The following is a 20,713-nucleotide window of genomic DNA, read 5'->3' as shown; positions in this document are numbered from 1 at the left end:
TAAGTTATATGGTAGACAGTCTGGCGCTGGAGGTGCCGTGTGGAGAGGAGCTTCTCAGTAGACACGTTCGGTGAGTACGTGTTGAAGGTAGATGTGCAGGAGCTTCGTTAGAAGATGTTGCCTGTTACTGGCCTCCAGGTTGAATGAGAACGGGACAGCGAACTTGCTTGGAGGAGGTGTTGCGTGTTCAGGAACAGAGAGCAGAATAAGAGAGCTGGTTGGTGAGGACGCTCAGAAGGACAGCTGGTGGGTTGCCATGCTCGCCGGCGGGGCGGGGACCCCGAGGCAGGCGGAGAAAGCGAGGGCCGCCAGGCAGGGCGGAGGAGGAGGTGTTGCGTGTTCAAGAAGGGCCAGAATGAATCTCAATGGAGAGCAGAGCTTATATACACAGCAGCCGTGAGTCAGCCGTGAGTCATGGTGGGAAACCCCGGAGTAGCCGTCTTTTGGCTCCTTTGCTGGGATACTGTGGCATTGGAATGCAGCTACGCAGTTAGGGGAGACGTCCACTACAGTATATCTCGACTTTAGCAAAGCCTTTGACATAGTCCCCGAAAAAATAAGAAAAGTGGAGGCTCATGGCATTAAAGAAGATATTCTAAAATGGATTAGGGCGTGGTTACAGGACAGGAAACAGAACATTAACGGCACTAAATCAGATTGAAGCAACGTCACTAGTGCAGTTCCCCAGGGCTCAGCACTTGGGCCATTTTTATTTATATATACAACCGACTTAGATATCGGCGTAGACAGTAACTTAAGTAAATTTGCTGATGACACTAAAATAGGGCGTGTCATTAAATCTGACGAGGACTCCACAAAACTAGATCTAAAAATTTTCGAATGGTCTGAAAAATGGCAGATGAAATTCAATGTGGGCGAATGTAAAGTACTCAGTATAGGAGATGTACTGAACACAGGAAACCAGATACCAGGCGAACAACGATGTTATTGAGAAATCTGACTGCGAGAAGGATTTAGGAGTAATGATAAGTAGGAATCTTAAGTCAAGTAAACAATGTGTATTTGCTCGAAACAAGGCTAATAAAGTACTTGGGTTCATACAAAGGAGAGTAAGTTACAAGACTAGCGAGGTCATCCTAAAACTATATCTTGCGCTTGTGAGACCTCACTTAGATTACGCAGTTCAATTCTGGTCTCCGTATTACAGAATGGATGTAGAATCCTTGAAAGAATTCATATCAGAATGACAAGACTAATCCCGGGCATTAGGAACCTTGAGTACAGAGACAGGTTAAAGCATCTTAATTTGCACTCTTCGAAGAGTGAGGCGATATGATAGAGGTGTATAAATGGAAGTCAGGGTTGAACAGAGCGGACATTGCAAAGGTAATCAAACTATCACAGAACAGAAACTCGTAACAATGGTTTTAAATTAGACAAATTTAGATTTAGGCGTGAAATAGGTCAACATTGGTTTGGAAATAGAGTAGTGGAGGAGGAACAAGTTACCAAATATCATTATTAACTCGAATACGCTGGATAGCTTCACACATAGGTTGGATGGATATATGAGCAATAGGGTTGGGTGTAAATGGGACTGCTCAGTATGGGCCAATAGGCCCGCTGCAGTTTCCTCCATTCTTATGTTTCAATTGTCAAGCCTTTTCAACTTGCAAAAGTATTATAATATACACATCGCCCTTTGAGCGTGTTTATCACAGGACACTGCAACGACAACTGAGTAACTGAGAGGCAGCAGGTAGGGCGGTCTCACCCGTCCAGTCTGGCTATGAACGTTTGGTGTACTCTACAGAAAAGTATGGATACTCAATGGGTGCAAGGGCTGGTGTGTTATATATTATTTGTTATTTTTTCGTTAATTGATAATCGAAGTTAATCAATTAATTTGCCCAAATTTCGATTAAATTAAACTGTTATTTCAAAAGTTAACTCGTTAAGCTCAGTTAATTTAACCTAATCATTAACTTGTAAAGTTAACGATTAAGTTAATTAATTGCCCCATGCCTGAAGAGTAGTGCTTGTGATAAAATAACTGCTGTCCCTAAAAGGAAGTGTATCAGCTATGGACTGGGTGCGAAATTAGATTGCTAGTCGAAAGACATCTCATGTGTTTTCAGATTCCTCAGTATAAATGCTAAAAGGTATACAGATAATCCTTTTGAGTGTCATTTAGTATCTTATGGTCCCAATTAAACCCTATTCCAATATTACTTATGGCCGGAAATTCCCGCTTTAAGTGGATTTGCCTTAAGAGCCGATTTTTCGGTTCCTAGTAACCTCAGCTAATAAAGACCTCCTGTATCACACATGCACCTCAGTTGTCCCTTCCAACTCAAACCATAACAACGAACATGGCATAACTTTTGGTGGTAGTGAGGATGGTTATAATCTCACAATCCTTATTGCTTACCAATTATACCAGGTTAAAGACAAAAGTTATAAATATTTTATTTAAAATCAGTTAGTAGTCTCATATACCCCATCATATGTACAGCTTAGCTGGAGGAAATGCAAATGATGGGAGTTCTCCACTGTTTTCAAGGGTTGGAGAAAATGAAAGTGTGATAGCTCCTTTAGAAGGGTATCCAGCCATAAAACTTAGCTTCAACATGCCTGATGAGAACTGGGTCACCAGAGCTGTGTTCATCCCCCTGATCTTATTGCATTTTCGGGGTTTGTTGTGGTGAGGGGAGAACTTTCTTTCTGGTTTTACCCAACAGCTATCGTCAGGTAACACTATGGCTAACTCATGTAAGCATGGAAATGGCTTTAAAATGTTGATGATGATGAACATTAATCATGTCCAATACTGTACTTTGATTCATAGTCAGTGAAAAAGACATTCTTCTACTCATCGAAGTTGGTTCACTTGTTTGTCTATAAACTCAGGTGATCTGTATTCATTGATTATAAATATATCTGAAATGTCTAAAGGAAGACAGGAAAGCAGAGTAATTTTTATGGTTTATTACTAAATAAAATAGTTTACATCAGCAAAGATAAATTCGCCAGGATGAACAGTGTACTTGAGTGATACACACAAGAATCTGATGTACTGAAATACAAGACTAGAATATCTGACAGGATCAATGATTACTGGTCAAATGGTCCTGTCCTAATAGATCTTAACTAATCATTAGATTGGGGCCCAATATGATCAGTACCCACTAGAAATGAGGCTCATTGGGATTGGACCCCAGTCCTAATACTGAGATTTAGCCTATAGACCTTTTGCAGACATGTCACATAAACTATATTGTTTTTGTAAACAAATTTTCTATCCACCATTTTATTAGTTGAAATATGTGGGTGGAAAGTTGGTTGGATTACACAGTGTACCCCAGTACATTAACATACCAGATCCAAATACATTCTTCCACTGAACTACTTTAACTTCCCACAAACTATTCTCAAATTTGCAGGCCTCTCATCCAGACTCCTTGATGATGGTACTTGAAAATGGTCTGTTAGTGGGGTACATATAATGTACTTATAATGAGTCACGACAACAGTGAATATGACTAGGGTTTCATGTATAAATGTATTAACTTTATATCTGCAAGACACATTTTACAGTAAAAGGTAATGTATGAACTAGATTATATATTCAGTACTGCAGGTTACATCCCAATAATTTTGAAAATATATGTATATATATGCTATGTGAAATATACCGTAATGTAATTTTACTAATCTATAGATGAAATATATATTGATTTATTTGATATGAAAATAAAACGTATAGTGACTTTATTTTTAATAGTTCATTTTTGTTCAAAGTAATATTTATATGAAACTTTTTTCACTTCATACTTAATCATAAAATGTCCCGTAGAGAATGAACAGATGCACTAAAAGTGTGGTGCTTGTGGTCTAGCGTTTTCTATGAGGATACTTGCTATTGTTCTTCCTATTAGTGGATTAGGCAATAGTACAGATCAAGTTAAGAAATTACAAAATATGAATATTGAATATACTCGTGTTGTATGAACATTTAGTGCAGAATTTGAGATATTTCAGGTGGATAGATAACACAACTGAACTGCAAGAGATAAACTTCTACCCTGGGATGCTAATAGCGCTGGTATGAACTCTTATTGGTAGACACCTTAAAGAAAAGAGAACACTTGTCCATTATTATCAGAAACTGTTTTCATTCTCATTGAAATTACATATTTGTAAAACTTACATAGGGACAATGAAATATAAAGTACATTCCCAGTGGTGATGAACATCAATACTATGCAATAGTAATTTAGGTGTGGTCGAGATGTTCCAGCCACACTATGCTGCTATTCTTACAGTTGAGTTTATTCTTCACGGAGATAGAACAATACTTCCGGTTATGAGACAGGATAGTTTACATCATGACACTGAAGGATAAATGCTTAATGGTTATGAACTTATGACAATACTTTTAGGGTTATGAAATAACACAATATCTCAAGTGGTAATTATTGACGACTGACTCGTGACCGATTTTTCATAGAAAATGATTATAAAAACGCCACAATTTCACTGTGTTTATAGTGGACACATTTTTGCAAATGTGTTTAAAAAGTGGTTATTTTAAATTAAACGTGAGAGCATACATGAAGCATTGGGGTTCCGACCCGGGCGGCAAAGTGTTTTGAAATACGTCAGTATGATTGGCTGTTTACATACTGGGATGAGACGTTGTAGTGGATTCTCCTACAACCGCCGCGACTAACCGACCTCGAATTGCCCAGCCTGCGCCTCGAGGTCAAGGTCGGCAACCAGCGCCGCCTAACATAACTGAGGTCAACTATCGCTCGCCTACCTCCGCTATATAAGACCTCTTCGTGGTGACCCCTTCTACCTACAGCCACCAGCAAGCAACACCTCCTCCACTCTGCCTGGTGGCCCTCGCTCCCGCCGGCGACCATGGCGACCCACAAGCTGGTCCTCCTCTGAGCACCCTCACTAACCAGCCTTCTACTCCACGCTTGGACCCATGCTGCCACCCCCAGCACCGCTGCATTGTACAGCCAATACAATATGTATACAGAGAGCACATTGTGAGTTTCCTTCTCCATCCCATCCTGAGTGTGAACCAATATCTCATAACCCCACAACGTCACCGCCGCATTACTGCCGAGAAGACAAAAAATTAATATCATATCAGAACTCACTGATGAAAATAAAGTAAGAAAAAAACAGTAAAACAAATAACTCATCCGCAGGTCAGTCGTCAATATTAACCTTTCAAGTTTACAACAGCACTGCATGGTTTAAGTCTAGTTATGACAAAAACATGACTGGTTACTTGTGACTTCAGCACAATATAAGGCTATGTCCCATGTGCGAGAGTCCTGCGGCATCGAGCGGCCCACGAGTAAACACGCTTCCTTGATGTAGACAAACGTATGTGTTTTGATGTGTAGACGCAGGAAACATTCTCGAGCGACCAGGAAGCAGGAACTCGATGCACGACCTGGAAGCAGCAATCAAATATTTTGATCGTCGCTTCCTCAGTTGCGCGAGTCCTCGTATTCTACACCAAAACTAAAAAAAGTCATACTGTTCAGTACATTAATTTTCCACTGTTATCAGCTTGATCTTGCCAAGAAGTAGATCCTTGTGGACTATTAAAGTAGCTGCAAAATGTTTCTCTCATATTCTTTGCAGAAGAATGTGAAACATTGCTTATTCTAGAAGCTGCTGTGTTATTCTCAATTGTACATTCTGAAGTGCATATGACTTTGCGTCTAGACTCTTGTGTCAATGATAATAGGAAAAGTGTAGCACATTTTGCAATGTCAACAGCAGTATCTACCTTTGTTTCAATAGCTTTATTTAACATTTTCCATTTACCTGTACAAATTCCAATTGCACACTCTACAACACGCCTGGCACGTGACAATCTGTCATTAAAATTTATTTTTCTTTGTTCAGAGCATTCTTGGATAGGGTTCAAACAAATATATGCAGAGTGGGTAGGCCTCGTCCCCAATCGGAATACATTCTGGTATACGTATTCGTGAACCTTGATTTTGGCGAAGTTCCTTGTAGAGATGGTGAAATTCACCTACTTCCATCCTCCTCTGATATATGGATGTTTTTTCCTTGGTACCTCTGCAGGTGACATATGTTGAAAAGCATTATTTTCTAAAAAGTACCAGTAAACGTCTGCACTGCATAGACGGCATGTTACACTGACAGATGTTGGCAGATGGGACTCAGCCACACAGGTCGCTTGAAAGGCACGCGCCCTGGTCACTGGATGCCGCAGGAAGCTCACACATGGGACAAAACCTAACTTTAATACTTCATGATTATAAGTTGCAGTCACAGGACAAAATGCTGCACATCAAGGGGCTATAAAGTATATAATACGTTCTATATCTTGGTGGTAGAGCACAACACACTATGGTAAACGTGTTGTGGCACCATTTCTTCAAGGGTGCCAGCAGTGACACTTGGTGTTTGCAGTTACGAGAGGACATAATAAGTCCTGCAGTTGAAACAACTGGCTTAGAGGAGACAACATGGGGTATGTCTTAGAACACTTGAGACAATATGTTATTCAAGGATGATAACACAAAACAGCTGAGGACTAGAAAACACAACAGACACTGACAGAATAAAAATAAAAAAATGTGAAAAGCAGCTAAAAAAGAATATACGGGGTGGGATGTTGAAGCTAAGAATAGAAGAGAAGTGGGACTGAAAAATTGGTTAAGAGAACAAAATATTTACTGAGATTAAGATGAGAGAGAATATTTCAGATGTTGGGTTTGAAACATCTGGCTGAAAGACTTATGACGGTGTTTTGATCATCACAGGTCCGCCGTTGGTTGTATTGCGACCCTGACTGCAAGAAGAGAGAGTCCTTAGTAGCTATTATAATAATAAAACAGGATTTGGGAAATAATCAATAAATTTAGAGCAAAAACATTACAATTAAGGGATCACAGGCAAGAGACAAGGTTTAATACAAGTACAATTTGTGTATGTAGAGCCATCATGAGTGACCACAGGACCCAAGGGAAGGATAGGTACCCAGGCCTCAGGACCCAGGTATGCATATAGAGACTATCAGCAGCTGAAATTGGTGTCCTTAAGGGATAACATGCCGCCAGGGTTCACAGAGCTCTGGGGAGAAGTGGTTTCGAGATCCACAGAACAGGAAAAATAAGTGACCCATGAAATAATTTTGCCCATTATGGCCTTTTTCATCCAAAAAAATAATTTGTTCCAAATTCAGTACAGTGCCATAATAGTACAAGTACTTCCAGACATGCTGATTAAGAATCTGATTTAAAAATTATAGATCTGATTAAATTATTGTATTAATTTATAATTTTGATAATGTAAATGGTCCTTCAAATAATTACCCCATTAGATTTTCTTATTAATCAACCTGTGCGTCTTAGAAGCTATTTTTATTAATTTTCAAGTTAGAATTAAACTTTGGAGTAAATTTAAACCAATAATTTAAAATGTAAGATAGACTTGTTTCAGTGAAAAAATAAATCATGCTCTTGCACCCAATATGTTGAGAATTTTTAATTTTTTTAAATATCACAATACAGTAATCGCTTTCAGAAATGCTGATTATGGATCAAATACACAGCGAACTAAATACTGTACTAGAAGAGGAAAAAAGGTCACAGAACATAATGTGAATTTAAGGAAAAAGTGTGCCAAGACAAATAATTGGTGTGAGAGACAATCAACGTCACTAAATATTTCTTCAAAGAGTTTTAAACATTAGGGAAGGAAGAGAGACAAAATTTTAGACATTCAACTAAATATACAGGTACAACATACTACTGCCTCAGTGTAGCTTATTTGTCAGATATATGAAAAAATGAAAACATCAACTACTTTTTAGTTAAGGAAAATGTGATATTACAAAGGTAAGCATAAATTATTATACACCAATAACATTCATGAAACACACAGACAACTGGAGCTTTCAGTTTTGAGAGTTAATTTTTGTGGCAAGAAGCAACAAAAACTAGAATACTGAATCCATGAAGACTAAAGTGGTCTACAGAACAATTATTATGATGGTGAGTCAGAAGCCTATAATATTAGTTTAAAGACAGGATGCGGCTGAGTACAAGTTCTTCATTTCTCTAATCATCAAATAGTTTAAGAGTACACAGGTATCCGTCGTCATCTGAATGTTCACAACTTCACTGTCTCAGAATTTGGGTGAAGATGACGAACAGCAACAGGGGCTCACTCTTAGCTCCTGACTAAGGGCCCTGACCTCATTGAGGCTTGTTGTTCAGCGCCAGATACCCTCCTTGAAAGGAGTGCGGCTGAGGAACAAGGCAACATAACCCACCACCTCATCCGTCTTCAAATGTCACCGTCTTCAGATCCCAGACAACTGCATCTTCATCTTCCGGTCCCACTTCGTCCACCAGTGGAACTTCTTCCTTCCTACTACCAGCAGAATTTTTTCACTCCTTCCACCACAGCAGCGACAACAGTGATGAAGTTGACAGCTCATCTCAATGAGTAAGGCCTTACTCAGCTCACCCTTCCTCATCCCCTGTGGTATATTTTATTTAGTTTATCAATTACTGTAGTTAGGTTTTTGTTGCTCATGAAGCGATTTCATTTTCTTTTGGGTAATATATTTGGGTTTTCTTGTCATGGGGAATCATACACTTTTTCCATTTGTTCTGTTACTTGCTGTTGAAAAGCTTGGATTCGAATGGTTTTAAAGGAACCTAATCCATTCAGATAACAAGGATACCTGTACAAGCTTCTCTGTACTCTGAAAGGCAACCTTCCAAATCGAGATTCAACAACGCCATATCTGGGAAAATTCATCCACATCATAGAAAATTTTCATTGGGTAATGCCCATCCATGAAACATATCACATAGATATGCACTTCAGGCACATATGCAGTGTCTGATGACTGTAATATTAACATAATTCACCGATGAGAATAGGACAGGTGACATAAAAATTAACATGACTTACTTGTAACCATAGCTAAGTGGGTACCTGACTCTTGAGCTTGCACCCGACTGTTCCATACTCGGCTAGCATGAAAAGTGATTATGTATTGAGAACTGACCTTGAGAGGAAATAAGCTCGCTGGCCTTATAAAAAAATTTCACACCAAGCTCAGGAACACAATATATGCTTAACATATCAGAATAAGTAAAAAGGTTTACAAACTGGAAAGAGTTATGATAGTTTTTGTACATGAAATAGTTTATAAATAGGCTTATTCTGTTTAGTTTTGCAAACCTGTATTCATATATAATCTAGTGCTCTTTGATGAAATCTAGTGATGTACAGTATCTCAAAAAGTACCTGTCCACACTCTACAGTATATGAAACATTATGAGACCACGGATGATAGATATGTATTATAATAAGTAATGCCTTGTGTATTTATTTTGGCGTAATTAATATGATGTTCGGTTTTTGAATGTAGTACATGTATACCAACCTCCGGGACATCACGAATTGCATGAAGCATTTCGGGAGTCATCGGACCCATCCTGGCAAATACTTTTAGAGATACTGTGCCTTATGGTTTTAGCAGAGTTGTAAAGTAACTAATAAATTTACTTGAGTACTGTACTCAAGTGACATTTTTGGGTATCTACTTTTCAAAAAGTACTACAAAGTATTTTCGTATTTTGCTTGTATTAGGGTAAACAGGACCAGGAAGGTAGGTTTAAATGTATATTATACAAACAGTAGGAGCGTTAGAAATAAAATAGACTTGCTGAGAGCGGTTGTATGTACAGAATGTAGACGTCATAACAATCACCGAAACTTGGATGAATCCAGAGCAAGAACTTTTTATCAAAGTACCACATAGAAGGGTACAACCTTTTTCACAAGGACAGGGAAGATAAGAAAGGGGAGGGCTGCACTCTTTGTCAGGATACATTAAAATGTTGTATTAATAATTCAATAAAGGGTGAAATTGGAACCGAGTCTGTATGGGTAGAAATTATGAAGGAAGAGAAAACTAATTATGGGAGTGATTTACAGGCCCCAAGTCTTGGGAAAGAAGCAGCTCAACAGATATGGCAGGAAATGAGTAGGGCAGCAAAATACACCAACCTGTGCATTATGGAGGATTAACTTCAGAAATATTGACTGGGACAACATTGTAGGTGACTATGAATCTGAAGACTTCCTAGATGCAGTACAGGACATTTTTTGAAACAACTAATTACAGAACCTAGAGGTGACAATATATTAGACCTAGTATTAACAAATAAAGAAAATATTATCAGAGATATCAGGGGAAGAACTAGGGAACAGTGATCACAGAGTAATCAGGTTCACCCTAAATTGGGAAACGAAAACAATGACAATATGGTCAGAGTCCCAAACTTTCGATTGGCGGATTATCGGGTGTTAAGAAGGTACCTAGGAGGTTGCTTGGGAACAGTCAGGTCAGTCCCCAGTAGGAATGCGTGAGGTCACAGGGTGACACAACAATTGATCATGACTATAATATATTCACTCATATACTACGTAAAAGCACAAGAACAAAATATACCATACAGAAAAATTAGGTCAAATAAGAATGAGCCAAGGCAGATGACCAGAAAATTTAAACATGACATAGGAATAAAGAAAGGAATTTATAAGAAATTAAAGTGAGGGAGGAGCAGCTCAGAAATAGGTATAATGAACTATCTAGGAATGCTAAGAAAAATGTAAGGAAGGCAAAGAGGGACTACGAAATCAGGATAGCAAGAGAATCCAAGGCGAATCCCAAGGATTTTTCCAGGTATATAGGACAAAGGTCAAGGACAAAGTTGGGCCTTTAAAGACGGGAGGGAAGTGATCGATGAAGTGAGAGTAAACAAGCATTAAACAACTACTTCTTATCAGTTTTCAAGATAAAATTCAGAGGAAATTCAGAGGTGGAACTGATATTTAGGGGAAACGAAGAAATTATGGAATATCAGTATCAGAAAAGAGGATGTTCCTAAGAAGATAAATAAAAAGAAGACAAAATACCCAGGGCGGATGAAATTTTCCTCAAATTTTGAAAGAGGTAAGAACAGATTAACACCTCGTAAATATATTTACAAATCATTGGACACGGGGGTTGTGCCAGACTTGTGGAAACAGGCAAATGTAGTACCCATATTCAAAAGAGACAGAGCATCAGTGTCAAATTACCGGCCGATTAGTTTGACGTCAGTAGTGTTCTTGAAGTAATTATAGCAAATAGTATCCGATCGCATTTCGAGAAAAGCAAATTAATCCACGACTCTCAACATGGGTTTACAAAGGAAAATCTTGTTTAACAAATCTGCTGACGTTTTTAGGAAAGTCTTCGGGTAGTAGATAACGACGAAAATTCGATGATATTTACTTAGACTTTAGCAGCATTTGACAGAGTACCGCATCAGAGGCTTCTGAGAAAAGTTAGGGCTCATGGTATCGAGGAAAGTTTTGAATTGGATAAAATCATGGCTCACCGATAGAACACAGAGGGTCAGCGTAGATGATGTTAATCTGAGTGGGCCTGTGTAACCAGTGGAGTTCCCAGGGGTGAGTACTGGGCCCACTCTTGTTCATAATCTACATAAACGATCTGAATACTGGATCAGCAGTGACCTAAGCAAGTTTGGATGACACCAAATGGGCGGCAGATTAATTCAGGATGCAAATGCACTACAGGAGGATTTAAATAAACTGCAGTGTAATTTGTTGGTATTAGAAATAACGTGTTGTGTTGTGAGTGCATCTTCCATATGTACTAACAACAGTGCTGTGAAGGTATCAGATGTAAGTTTGTCTTGTAATGTAATGTAATGTCATGTATCACCAGTTATGTTGTAAGCGAGAGTATCTGATTGGAGTTGCAGCTGAGAAGCGAGGTTGATCCTGGTAGCTGTATGTAATGTAACACCAGTGGAGTTGTAAAGTATCTAAGTGAATTGCAGTTGAGTTAAGCCAAGGTCGAGCCTTGTAGTTGTATGTTAATGACATCATTTTCTTTTGATTTCATATTAATAAACCATTTCTTGAGAATATTAGGTATTTCTTTTTCCCAGTATCCATCTATATTTTGTCAGTAACCTAAATATCAGAATTACAGTACCCATGTGCCTACCCTCGCCATGCTACCGAAGGTCTGAGGTGATGAAGGATATAAGACAGAGAGATTATAATAAGAATAAGGGAGAAGAAAATCCCGTCCTTCATGGTGGTTCAGTGGTAAGCTCGCCGCTCAGCAGGAGTGGTCAGAAAAATGGCAAATGAAGTTCAACACCAGCAAGTGCAGCGTACTGAATATTGGAAGAACAAATACTGTCAATGTATACAGCCTTAACAACATCAACCTAGTGAAGTCGACTTGTAGAAAGAGACTTCGGAGGTACTATGCTTACGGCCTGAAAACAGTGCGTTAATGTTTGAAATAAGGCAAACAGAGTTGGTTTTATATCTAGAAGTGTAATGTAAGAATGCAGAGGTATTGCAACTATATCTTGCGCTAGTCAGGCCGCATCTCGATTATGCGGTTCAATTCTGGTGCCTGTTAAAGAATGGATATCAATTCACTGGAGTCGGTGCAGCGAAGAATGACGAAAATGATTCCGGACTTAGAAACCTTCCATATCAAGATAGACTAAAGAAACTAAACTTGCATTCCCTAGAGGTGCGGTGAGATATGATAGAAGTATTTAAGTGGGTGAAAGGAATCAATAAAGGAGATATAGTTAAAGTTCTTATAATATCCGAGCAGGATAGGTCTCATAGCAACGGATTTAAGTTGGATAAGTTTAGGTTTAGGAGGAAGATAGGAAGGAACTGGTTCTAATAGGGTGGTGGACGACATGGACAACTTAGCTTTGTAGTAAGTGCTGGAACGCTGGAAAGTTTTAAAGGAGGCTAGATAGACTCATGGATGATAGAGTAAGACAGGAGCTGCCATGCACAGGCCAACCGGCCTTGTCAGACTCCTTATTTTCTTATGTTCTTATGTTCTTATGATTTTCTAATACTTTTACTCTTATACAATTGAAGAAAAATCGTTACTCGTTACTTGCAAACTAATAATATATTTTAATTAATCATCCGATTATTAACTTTAGTAAAGAGTTGTGTGGGTGAAGGGCATGGTGTGGGTGGAGCCGTGAATGGTACGGTGTGGGTGTAGGGCGACATTACGCGGGATGTGAGGCGATCACATACCTAGAGGTCTCGTGGTGAGGTGTCGTCAGGTCAGGTGGCAGTGGCCATGAGCGGACTTTCTCTTTGATCTTCTTGTGTCCATTAGCGCCTTGACCACCCACCTCACTTAGCCTACTCTCTTATCCTCCTCCCCATTGAATCTCCTCCTCCCCACCTTTCCTTCAGAGTTTGGTCAACCAGTTAGGGTCAGTTGCTCTTTGCATATACCTGTACCTTAAATGAATTTCAAAGAGGCTGTGATTTTAAAATGCTTGACATAATTCTGTTTAAATAACTAAGTAGCTGGGGAACTTGAGTTGTTGGTTCACACTCAGGATGGGATGGGGAAAGGAAACTCACAATGTGCTCTCTGTATACATATTGTATTGGATGTACAGTGCAGCTTGGTGCTGGGAGCGTGGGGTTACAAGCATGATGTAGAAGGCTGGTTGGTGAGGATGCTCAGAGGAGGACCAGCTTGTGGGTCGCCATGCTCGCCGGCAGGGCAGGGCCCCGGGCAGGAGCGGAGGAGGAATGTTGCTTGAAGACTGGCTGTAGGTAGTAAGAGATAGGTCACCACGAGGTCAGGTCTTATATAGGAGGTAGGCGTGGCAACAGTTGACCTCCGTCATGTAGGCGCTGGTTAACCAGACCACAGGCATACACTGGGAATTCGCGGGGTCGGCTACTCAGCGGCAAACAGCGTTTGTGGGGAAATCCACTACATACTCCCCTTCCCTTAGGCGGTGTAGGAGACTTGTTGTCTGCAGGTTGCATCCCACATGTGAGACAGAACGGGCGGTGCAGGACACTTGTTGTTGGCTAGGATTTATGCCACATGTGAGACATAACGGCGAGGGCGTGGATGAGCCGGCCGCTGGTGGAGACACCTTTGTCCACGACCTCTGTGGGAGGAGAGAGGAGGAGGGTTGTGGAGGCGATGAATGTTGTGCTTCCCTCGCGGCAGGTACAGAATCCTCAGATGCGCCTGCTGGGGTGTGTGGGTATGGTTCAGGAGCAGGGACTGCGTCAGGAAGAGGGTCTATGCAGGAGCAGGTGCATGACAGCAGCAGGGCGCACGACAGCAGCAGGGTGCAGGACAGTAGCAGGGAGTACCTGAGGAAAAAAAAGGGTGTGTGGGGCCGCACTCAGGTGCATGGGCCGCGTCGGGAGCAAGGACTGCCAGGCAGAGGCCGGAGGAGGGTCCGCGTCAGGAGGCGGGTCCAGGACAGTGGCAGAGGTACTGCTGGGCCGGGGGCGGCGTCTGAGGCAGGACAGGTGTTGGGGGTCGGTAGGACGTGGTGCTTGGGGCAGGAAGAGGAGCTGGTGTCTGCTTAGAAGCAGTGCTGCTCTAGGGTGTCTAACCTGCTGTGAGAGACAGTAGCTGTAGAGCCGATGAGAGCTGCCTCTGTTGTTAAGCCAGTCTTCCATGTTGCTTGAAGACTGGGAGAGTGATCATTTCTCCTCCATCCTGTGTGAGTGCGATTCTCCGGGGGTCACCATTTGTCGGGTATGAGTTATTTCTCCTCCATCCTGTGTGGGGTACGTTATGTTTGGGTTCACACTGCCTCGCCAGCACCCGCCAAATGTTACATGGTGCAAAAATTCAGCCACTCCTTAATTAGAATCGAAAAGTGATGTCACCACAGCCAGACCCCAATTAGAAGGACAGTTCACAGTGAGTCTTAGTCAGACGCAGGAATTGTGGGCAACAATCCACAAACTCCTCAAGTGAAGGAACTTGATAGCTACTTGGCATGCCTAGGGGATGGAATGGAGCTACTGAGGTCTTCAACATTATGTGACTTATTTCTCAAGCTTAACACCCCACTATCCGTATCTGCTGCTGTGAGCATTTGTTTAGTCATGTTGGGCTTGTTATTTATTATTAATTAATTCATTACACCTCAGGGGCAACAAGCCCAGTCACAAGACCATGCGGTCAGACACAAACACATTGGTACTCGTGTCTCGTGGACACGCTGTGACTTGTGATATAGATATTGTGGAATTAGCACCCACCAAAGTGTGGGTAGCATACAAATTAAATCTAATTTTTTACGAATAAGCAGGTGGTGACTCTCCTGTGGTAGGAAGTCCCTGAGAGTGGGACAGTCAAGGCAATAGTGTTGAAGGGTGTTAGTGTTGGGAGAGTTACAGAGTTTACAGGAAAGAGTGGGTCATCCCTCCAGATAGTACATGTCGGATAGGTCTGTATCCTAACCTAATGCAGAGACAACATTATGTCTGTGGACCATAAGTCCATGTCGACGATACTTGTGTGGATAAGGAAGAAAGTGATCATAGTGGTGGATGGAAATAGGTAAGTTGTAGGTAGCAGGCAGCTATCAAACAAGGTACTACCGCCTGGGAAGACATTGGAAGCATAATTTGTTGTCTGATGGTAGACCCTGCTGCCATATGGCATCAGAAGTGTGACCAAGTCCCAGGTTGCTGATCTGACTTTCTGCCTCATTTACACACAATTGCAGGGTCTCAATTGTTTCTCTTACTACGACAACACAACATACATAATGTATATCCTTTCTCATTCTGATTAATTTTCGTTTTTGTATTTATTTATGGTTATTATATTATTTTTGATATTTATTTATATTTTAGTATTTAGTTATTAATTTTTGATTAATATATAATAATAGTTAAATTATTATTATTATTTATTTAATATTATTTTTTATTATTATTATTATATTATTATTATTATTATTTTTTTTAGTATTACATTTCGCCCCCAGGGCCTTATGTGGGTCAGTGACCTGTGCCGGGTGGGCTAATCCTTCCAGCGACATGACACAGATCATATCCCTCTTCGAAGAATTTACCAACTGTATTGAAAACCTCTTCGCTATACTCTGTCTCCGACCTACTCTTGCCCTCTTACCACAGTCACTCCTCTCTTCTCGTTTGACACAAGCTGGTAGTCCTGCTGAGCCCCTGCTCACGGTACTCCATAACCGGCTGCCTTCACTACTGGTGTAGCGCCCACCGGACTGCCCTGGTGTGTCTGCTGCCCCCAGGCAGTCCTGCCTCATCTTCATGACACGTGGTGCCTCAACCTGTCGACCCATCGCAAGCCGCACCAGCTACTGTGTCTGTGCTGTCTCCACAGGACACCACCCCTGGCCATGCCCCACCGGCATGTCAACGCACACGCCATCTCAATCACACTAGAAGGTATGTCCCTCAATATTGTCAATGCCTATGTGCCTCCCTCCACCCCTACTGTAGCCTGCCCACCACACCATATCACCTCCACCTCCTGTACTTCACCACGCCTAGTACATTGGAACCCTGAGCCTGGCCACACTGTTTGTAAACTTTGTGGTCAACCGACTCTCACACCTCTCTCACTACATCCTCACTTGCCCTATGACCTCCTCCTACAGGTCCCCAGCCATTACCAACACCTCTTCACTCCCTGACCAGATATCCCTCCTCAGCGACAGGCCTGGCACTTGACATTATTGGGACCTGCCACCTTGCCATAAACAGATAAATTGTACCGGTAATTTTCCCCACACACTCATCATTCTGTCACTTTATGTAACTTGCTGACAAAACAAATGACCCTTCAGGCTTACGCCCATAATGCATGAGTCATAAAGGCAAGCATGAACTTATAAATTCCCAGTTGGAGCAATCTAAATGTAATCTCTCCGTTAAAAAAAAAAATCCTGCAATGGACTGTGGGGAGAAGAGCTGAATGTATTCTCTTTCAGTAGGTCATGATGGGCTTATAGTTAGGCTTAAGAGATCCTGATTGGACAGCCATAATTTCGAGAATCAGTTATTGATTAATCACAATAGAAAGATTTGCCAATAAACATGTGTAATGCTGTCTTTTATTTTTATCCTTAGTTAACTAGTTTTTAAAATTTACTGAGGATTTACTTTAATAGTTGAGACAATAATTTTGTTACTTTTTACTTTCAACACCTGAGTACTTTATGAATGAGATACTTTTACTTCTACCTGAGTAACATTCTCAATGTAACAATACTTTTACTTAAGTAACAAAGTTCGGTACTTTTACAACTCTGGTTGTTAGTTAGCCTTACATGAAACAATACTGTGTATATTTCAGGTCATACTGTAAGGAACTAACGATGACTGTACAAAGCATAATAGTACAGTAAAGTACAGTATATATTTCTGTATGTACTGTATTTGTATATCCATGTCACCCTGTATCTCACCTGTATTTCCTGTGGGACTTTTCATCAGACATCAGTAGCAGTGTATGGAGGTGTTAGAGTTGCTTACCTGGTGTCAGTGTTGTAGCGGAGTATGGAAGTCCTGGTAACAGAGAGAGACATCTGGGGGACATGTTGGGATGGTAGAAGTAACGGCGGCAGCACAGCACCTGCCAGAAGCTTTCCCGAAAGTTCCTGGACATGAAGCCGTACACGATGGGGTTGACACAGCTAAAGGACATATTTCAGTATAATCGTGAAATCTTGTGATTCAGAATGTTTATCTCAGTTACTAGGATTAATTTATAATATGCTGATGAATTAGTTGATGGAATAAGAAAGTCTTTTACATTGTACTTAGTGAACAAGGAATATAGGTATTATTATCATTCTCTGTAAAACTGTTAGGGACTGAGACATGTTTGACCTGTTACAGTAGGAGAGGAGGTCAGTGGCGGTGACGATGTGCATGAGGGTGGTGCTGTAGGCTGGAGGATGCCGTAGGCCTTGAGAACATTCACCACCAGGATGGGTCCCCAGCATACCACAAACAGCACCACGACCACCACCAACATTGACACCACCTGTGGGAGAACTGTGGTGATCAGAATTGTGATCCCCCACCTGGCAATAGTCCCCTCCCTTGATCCTCACCTGGCAATAGTCCCTGATCCTCACCTGGCAATAGTCCCTTGATCCTCACCTGGCAATAGTCCTCCCTTGATCCTCACCTGGTAATAATCTCCTCCCTTGATCCTCACCTGGCAAAGTCCCTCTCTTGATCCTCACCTAATAATCCTCTTGATCCTCACCTGGCAATAGTCCCTCCTTGATCCTCACAATAGTCCCTCCGTTGATCCTCACCTGGCAATAGTCCCTCCCTGATGATCACCTGGCAATAGTCCCCACTCCTGGTAATTGAGGAAGGGGTAGTTATACAGTCCTCACCTGGCGAACTTCAGATTCCTCCGTCTCCCGTCGACGCCCTCTCATGGCACCATTTAGCATGAGAACACCATTGGCCCTACAGGAGACATAAATTGCACTAAGGTTAGATTAAAGTAAGCTCACATGGACTCTTATTATATTTAAAGATTGTTATTCCAACCTTGCATATATACAGTGCATTACATAAATTCAGAACAGCTATCCGTCGGTGTACTGCACGAGTATATAAACAGTACCAAACCATGCTGTGACATTTGCAAGCACTTAGATGTGCACATTGTTGAATGTACAGCATCTGTTAATTTGTATGCTGGTATGCACATAACCTCTAATTTAGGCTATGTCACTGGTTCATGATTATTCCCTATTCCATAATTAATTTCTGTTGTTATTTATTATGTTAACTATCTAGCTCCATATTTTGTGTTTTGTATTGTCATGATTATGTGGTCTAGGTCCAGCGCCGCCTTACATGACGGAGTCAACCTATTAAGCCACCCTACCTCCCTTTATAGAAGACCTGACCTCGTGGTGACCTATCTCTTTCTACCTACAGCCAGTCTTCAAGTAACACCACCTCCTCCTCCGCCTGCCTGGCAGCCTCGTCCCGCCGGCGAGCATGGCGACCCACAAGCTGGTCCTCCTCTGAGCACCCTCACCAACCAGCTCTCTCTACTCAACGCTTGTAACCATGCTGCCTTCCCAGCACCAAGCTGCACATCAAATACAATATGTATACTGAGAGCACATTGTGAGTTTCCTTTCTCCATCCCATCCTGAGTGTGCACAAAATAACCCGTACCCCACAATGTAACCCTTCAGTCCTGCCTTAGATCCATAGAACATTGTATTTAGATAATCTGATCGTACAATTTTAATATGTTACTTAGGCTAGCGTAGTTTATTTGACTACTGTGGTACAGCCTGTGCCCTGGTGTAAAGTTTTTAAATTACCTCGCCCTGGTTCGTTACTCCGCGGTCACTTGAACCGAGGTTGAAAAAATACCTCCTCCTGTTTAATAACCAACTATTTCTCGTGATCCATATAAAGATTGACCAAATATTATTGATTAATTGTTTGTTTTGTGCGGTTATGCAATTATTGAATTTTGAAAGTGTAATTACTTTAGTACTCTTGTCCTAAATCGATATCTTCATTAATGCACTCAATATATTATGAGTGTAGTCTATGAGAGGACATCATATCTCTATGAATGCGTGCGTGTGTTTGCAAATGTGATTTCCTAATAGTACATGTGGGGTAATTTGAAACTAAAGGAGGTAGCAGTGTGTGCACATGTATACCATTTTCGTCTGCTATATACTAAAAGTGCGGGAAGTTCGAGAGGAAACTGCGAATTCACAGTTAACGAAAATGTGAACAAAAAGTTCACACATGTTTTAAAGAGGACAATACAAAAGGAAATGAAGAATTGAAGATGTATTTATTAAAGTTTAAATAAAAAAGTAACTTATTTGTGGTTGTTATAATCATGGTCGTGGTTGTTATAATCATAGTCTTGGTTGTTATAATCATGGTCGTAGTTGTTATAATCATAGTCGTGGTTGTTATAATCATGGTCTTGGTTGTTATAATCATGGTTGTGGTTGTTTATAATCATGGTCGTGGTTGTTATAATCATGGTCGTGGTTGTTATAATCATAGTCGTGGTTTTTATAATCATGGTCGTGGTTATTATAATCATAGTCGTGGTTGTTATAATCATGGTCGTGGTTATTATAATCATAGTCGTGGTTGTTATAATCATAGTCGTGGTTGTTATAATCATGGTCGTGGTTATTATAATCATATTCGTGGTTGTTATAATCATAGTGTTGTTGTTATAATCATAGTCGTGGTTGTTATAATCATGGTCGTGGTTTGTTATAATCATAGTCGTGGTTGTTATAATCATAGTCGTGGTTGTTATAATCATAGTCGTGGTTGTTATAATCATAGTCGTGATTGTTATAATAATATTCGTGGTTGTTATAATCATGGTCGTGGTTGTTATAATCATGATCGTGGTTGTTATAATCATAGTCGTGGTTGTTATAATCATGGTCGTGGTTGTTATAATCATATTCGTGGTTGTTATAATCATGGTCGTGGTTGTTATAATCATGATCGTGGTTATTATAATCATGGTCGTGGCTTTTATAATCATGGTCGTGGTTGTTATAATCATGATCGTGGTTGTTATAATCATGGTCGTGGTTGTTATAATCATATTCGTGGTTGTTATAATCATGGTCGTGGTTGTTATAATCATGATCGTGGTTGTTATAATCATGGTCGTGGTTTTTATAATCATGGTCGTGGTTGTTATAATCATGATCGTGGTTGTTATAATCATAGTCGTGGTTGTTATAATCATGGTCGTGGTTGTTATAATCATGGTCGTGGTTTTATAATC

General features: G+C 40.7%; 1 protein-coding gene across 1 annotated transcript; it reads right to left on the bottom strand.

Moving 5' to 3' along the window:
- Window positions 1-8,893: 8,893 nt before the first annotated feature.
- Window positions 8,894-18,372, bottom strand: LOC121862566 (G-protein coupled receptor 39-like). Its single transcript, XM_042360873.1, has 4 exons — window positions 18,297-18,372; window positions 17,776-17,932; window positions 17,419-17,579; window positions 8,894-9,014 (listed from the first exon to the last, which is right to left on the bottom strand). The coding sequence occupies exons 2-4, from the start codon at window positions 17,889-17,891 to the stop codon at window positions 8,965-8,967; spliced, it is 327 nt and encodes a 108-aa protein (XP_042216807.1). The 5' UTR covers window positions 17,892-17,932; window positions 18,297-18,372; the 3' UTR covers window positions 8,894-8,964.
- Window positions 18,373-20,713: the final 2,341 nt, after the last annotated feature.

Source organism: Homarus americanus, unplaced genomic scaffold, assembly GCF_018991925.1.
Source record: "Homarus americanus isolate GMGI-L3 unplaced genomic scaffold, GMGI_Hamer_2.0 scaffold31037, whole genome shotgun sequence".
NCBI classification, from domain to species: domain Eukaryota; kingdom Metazoa; phylum Arthropoda; class Malacostraca; order Decapoda; family Nephropidae; genus Homarus; species Homarus americanus.
Note: the sequence above shows the minus strand (reverse complement) of the source record. Positions and strands in the feature narration are given on the sequence as shown.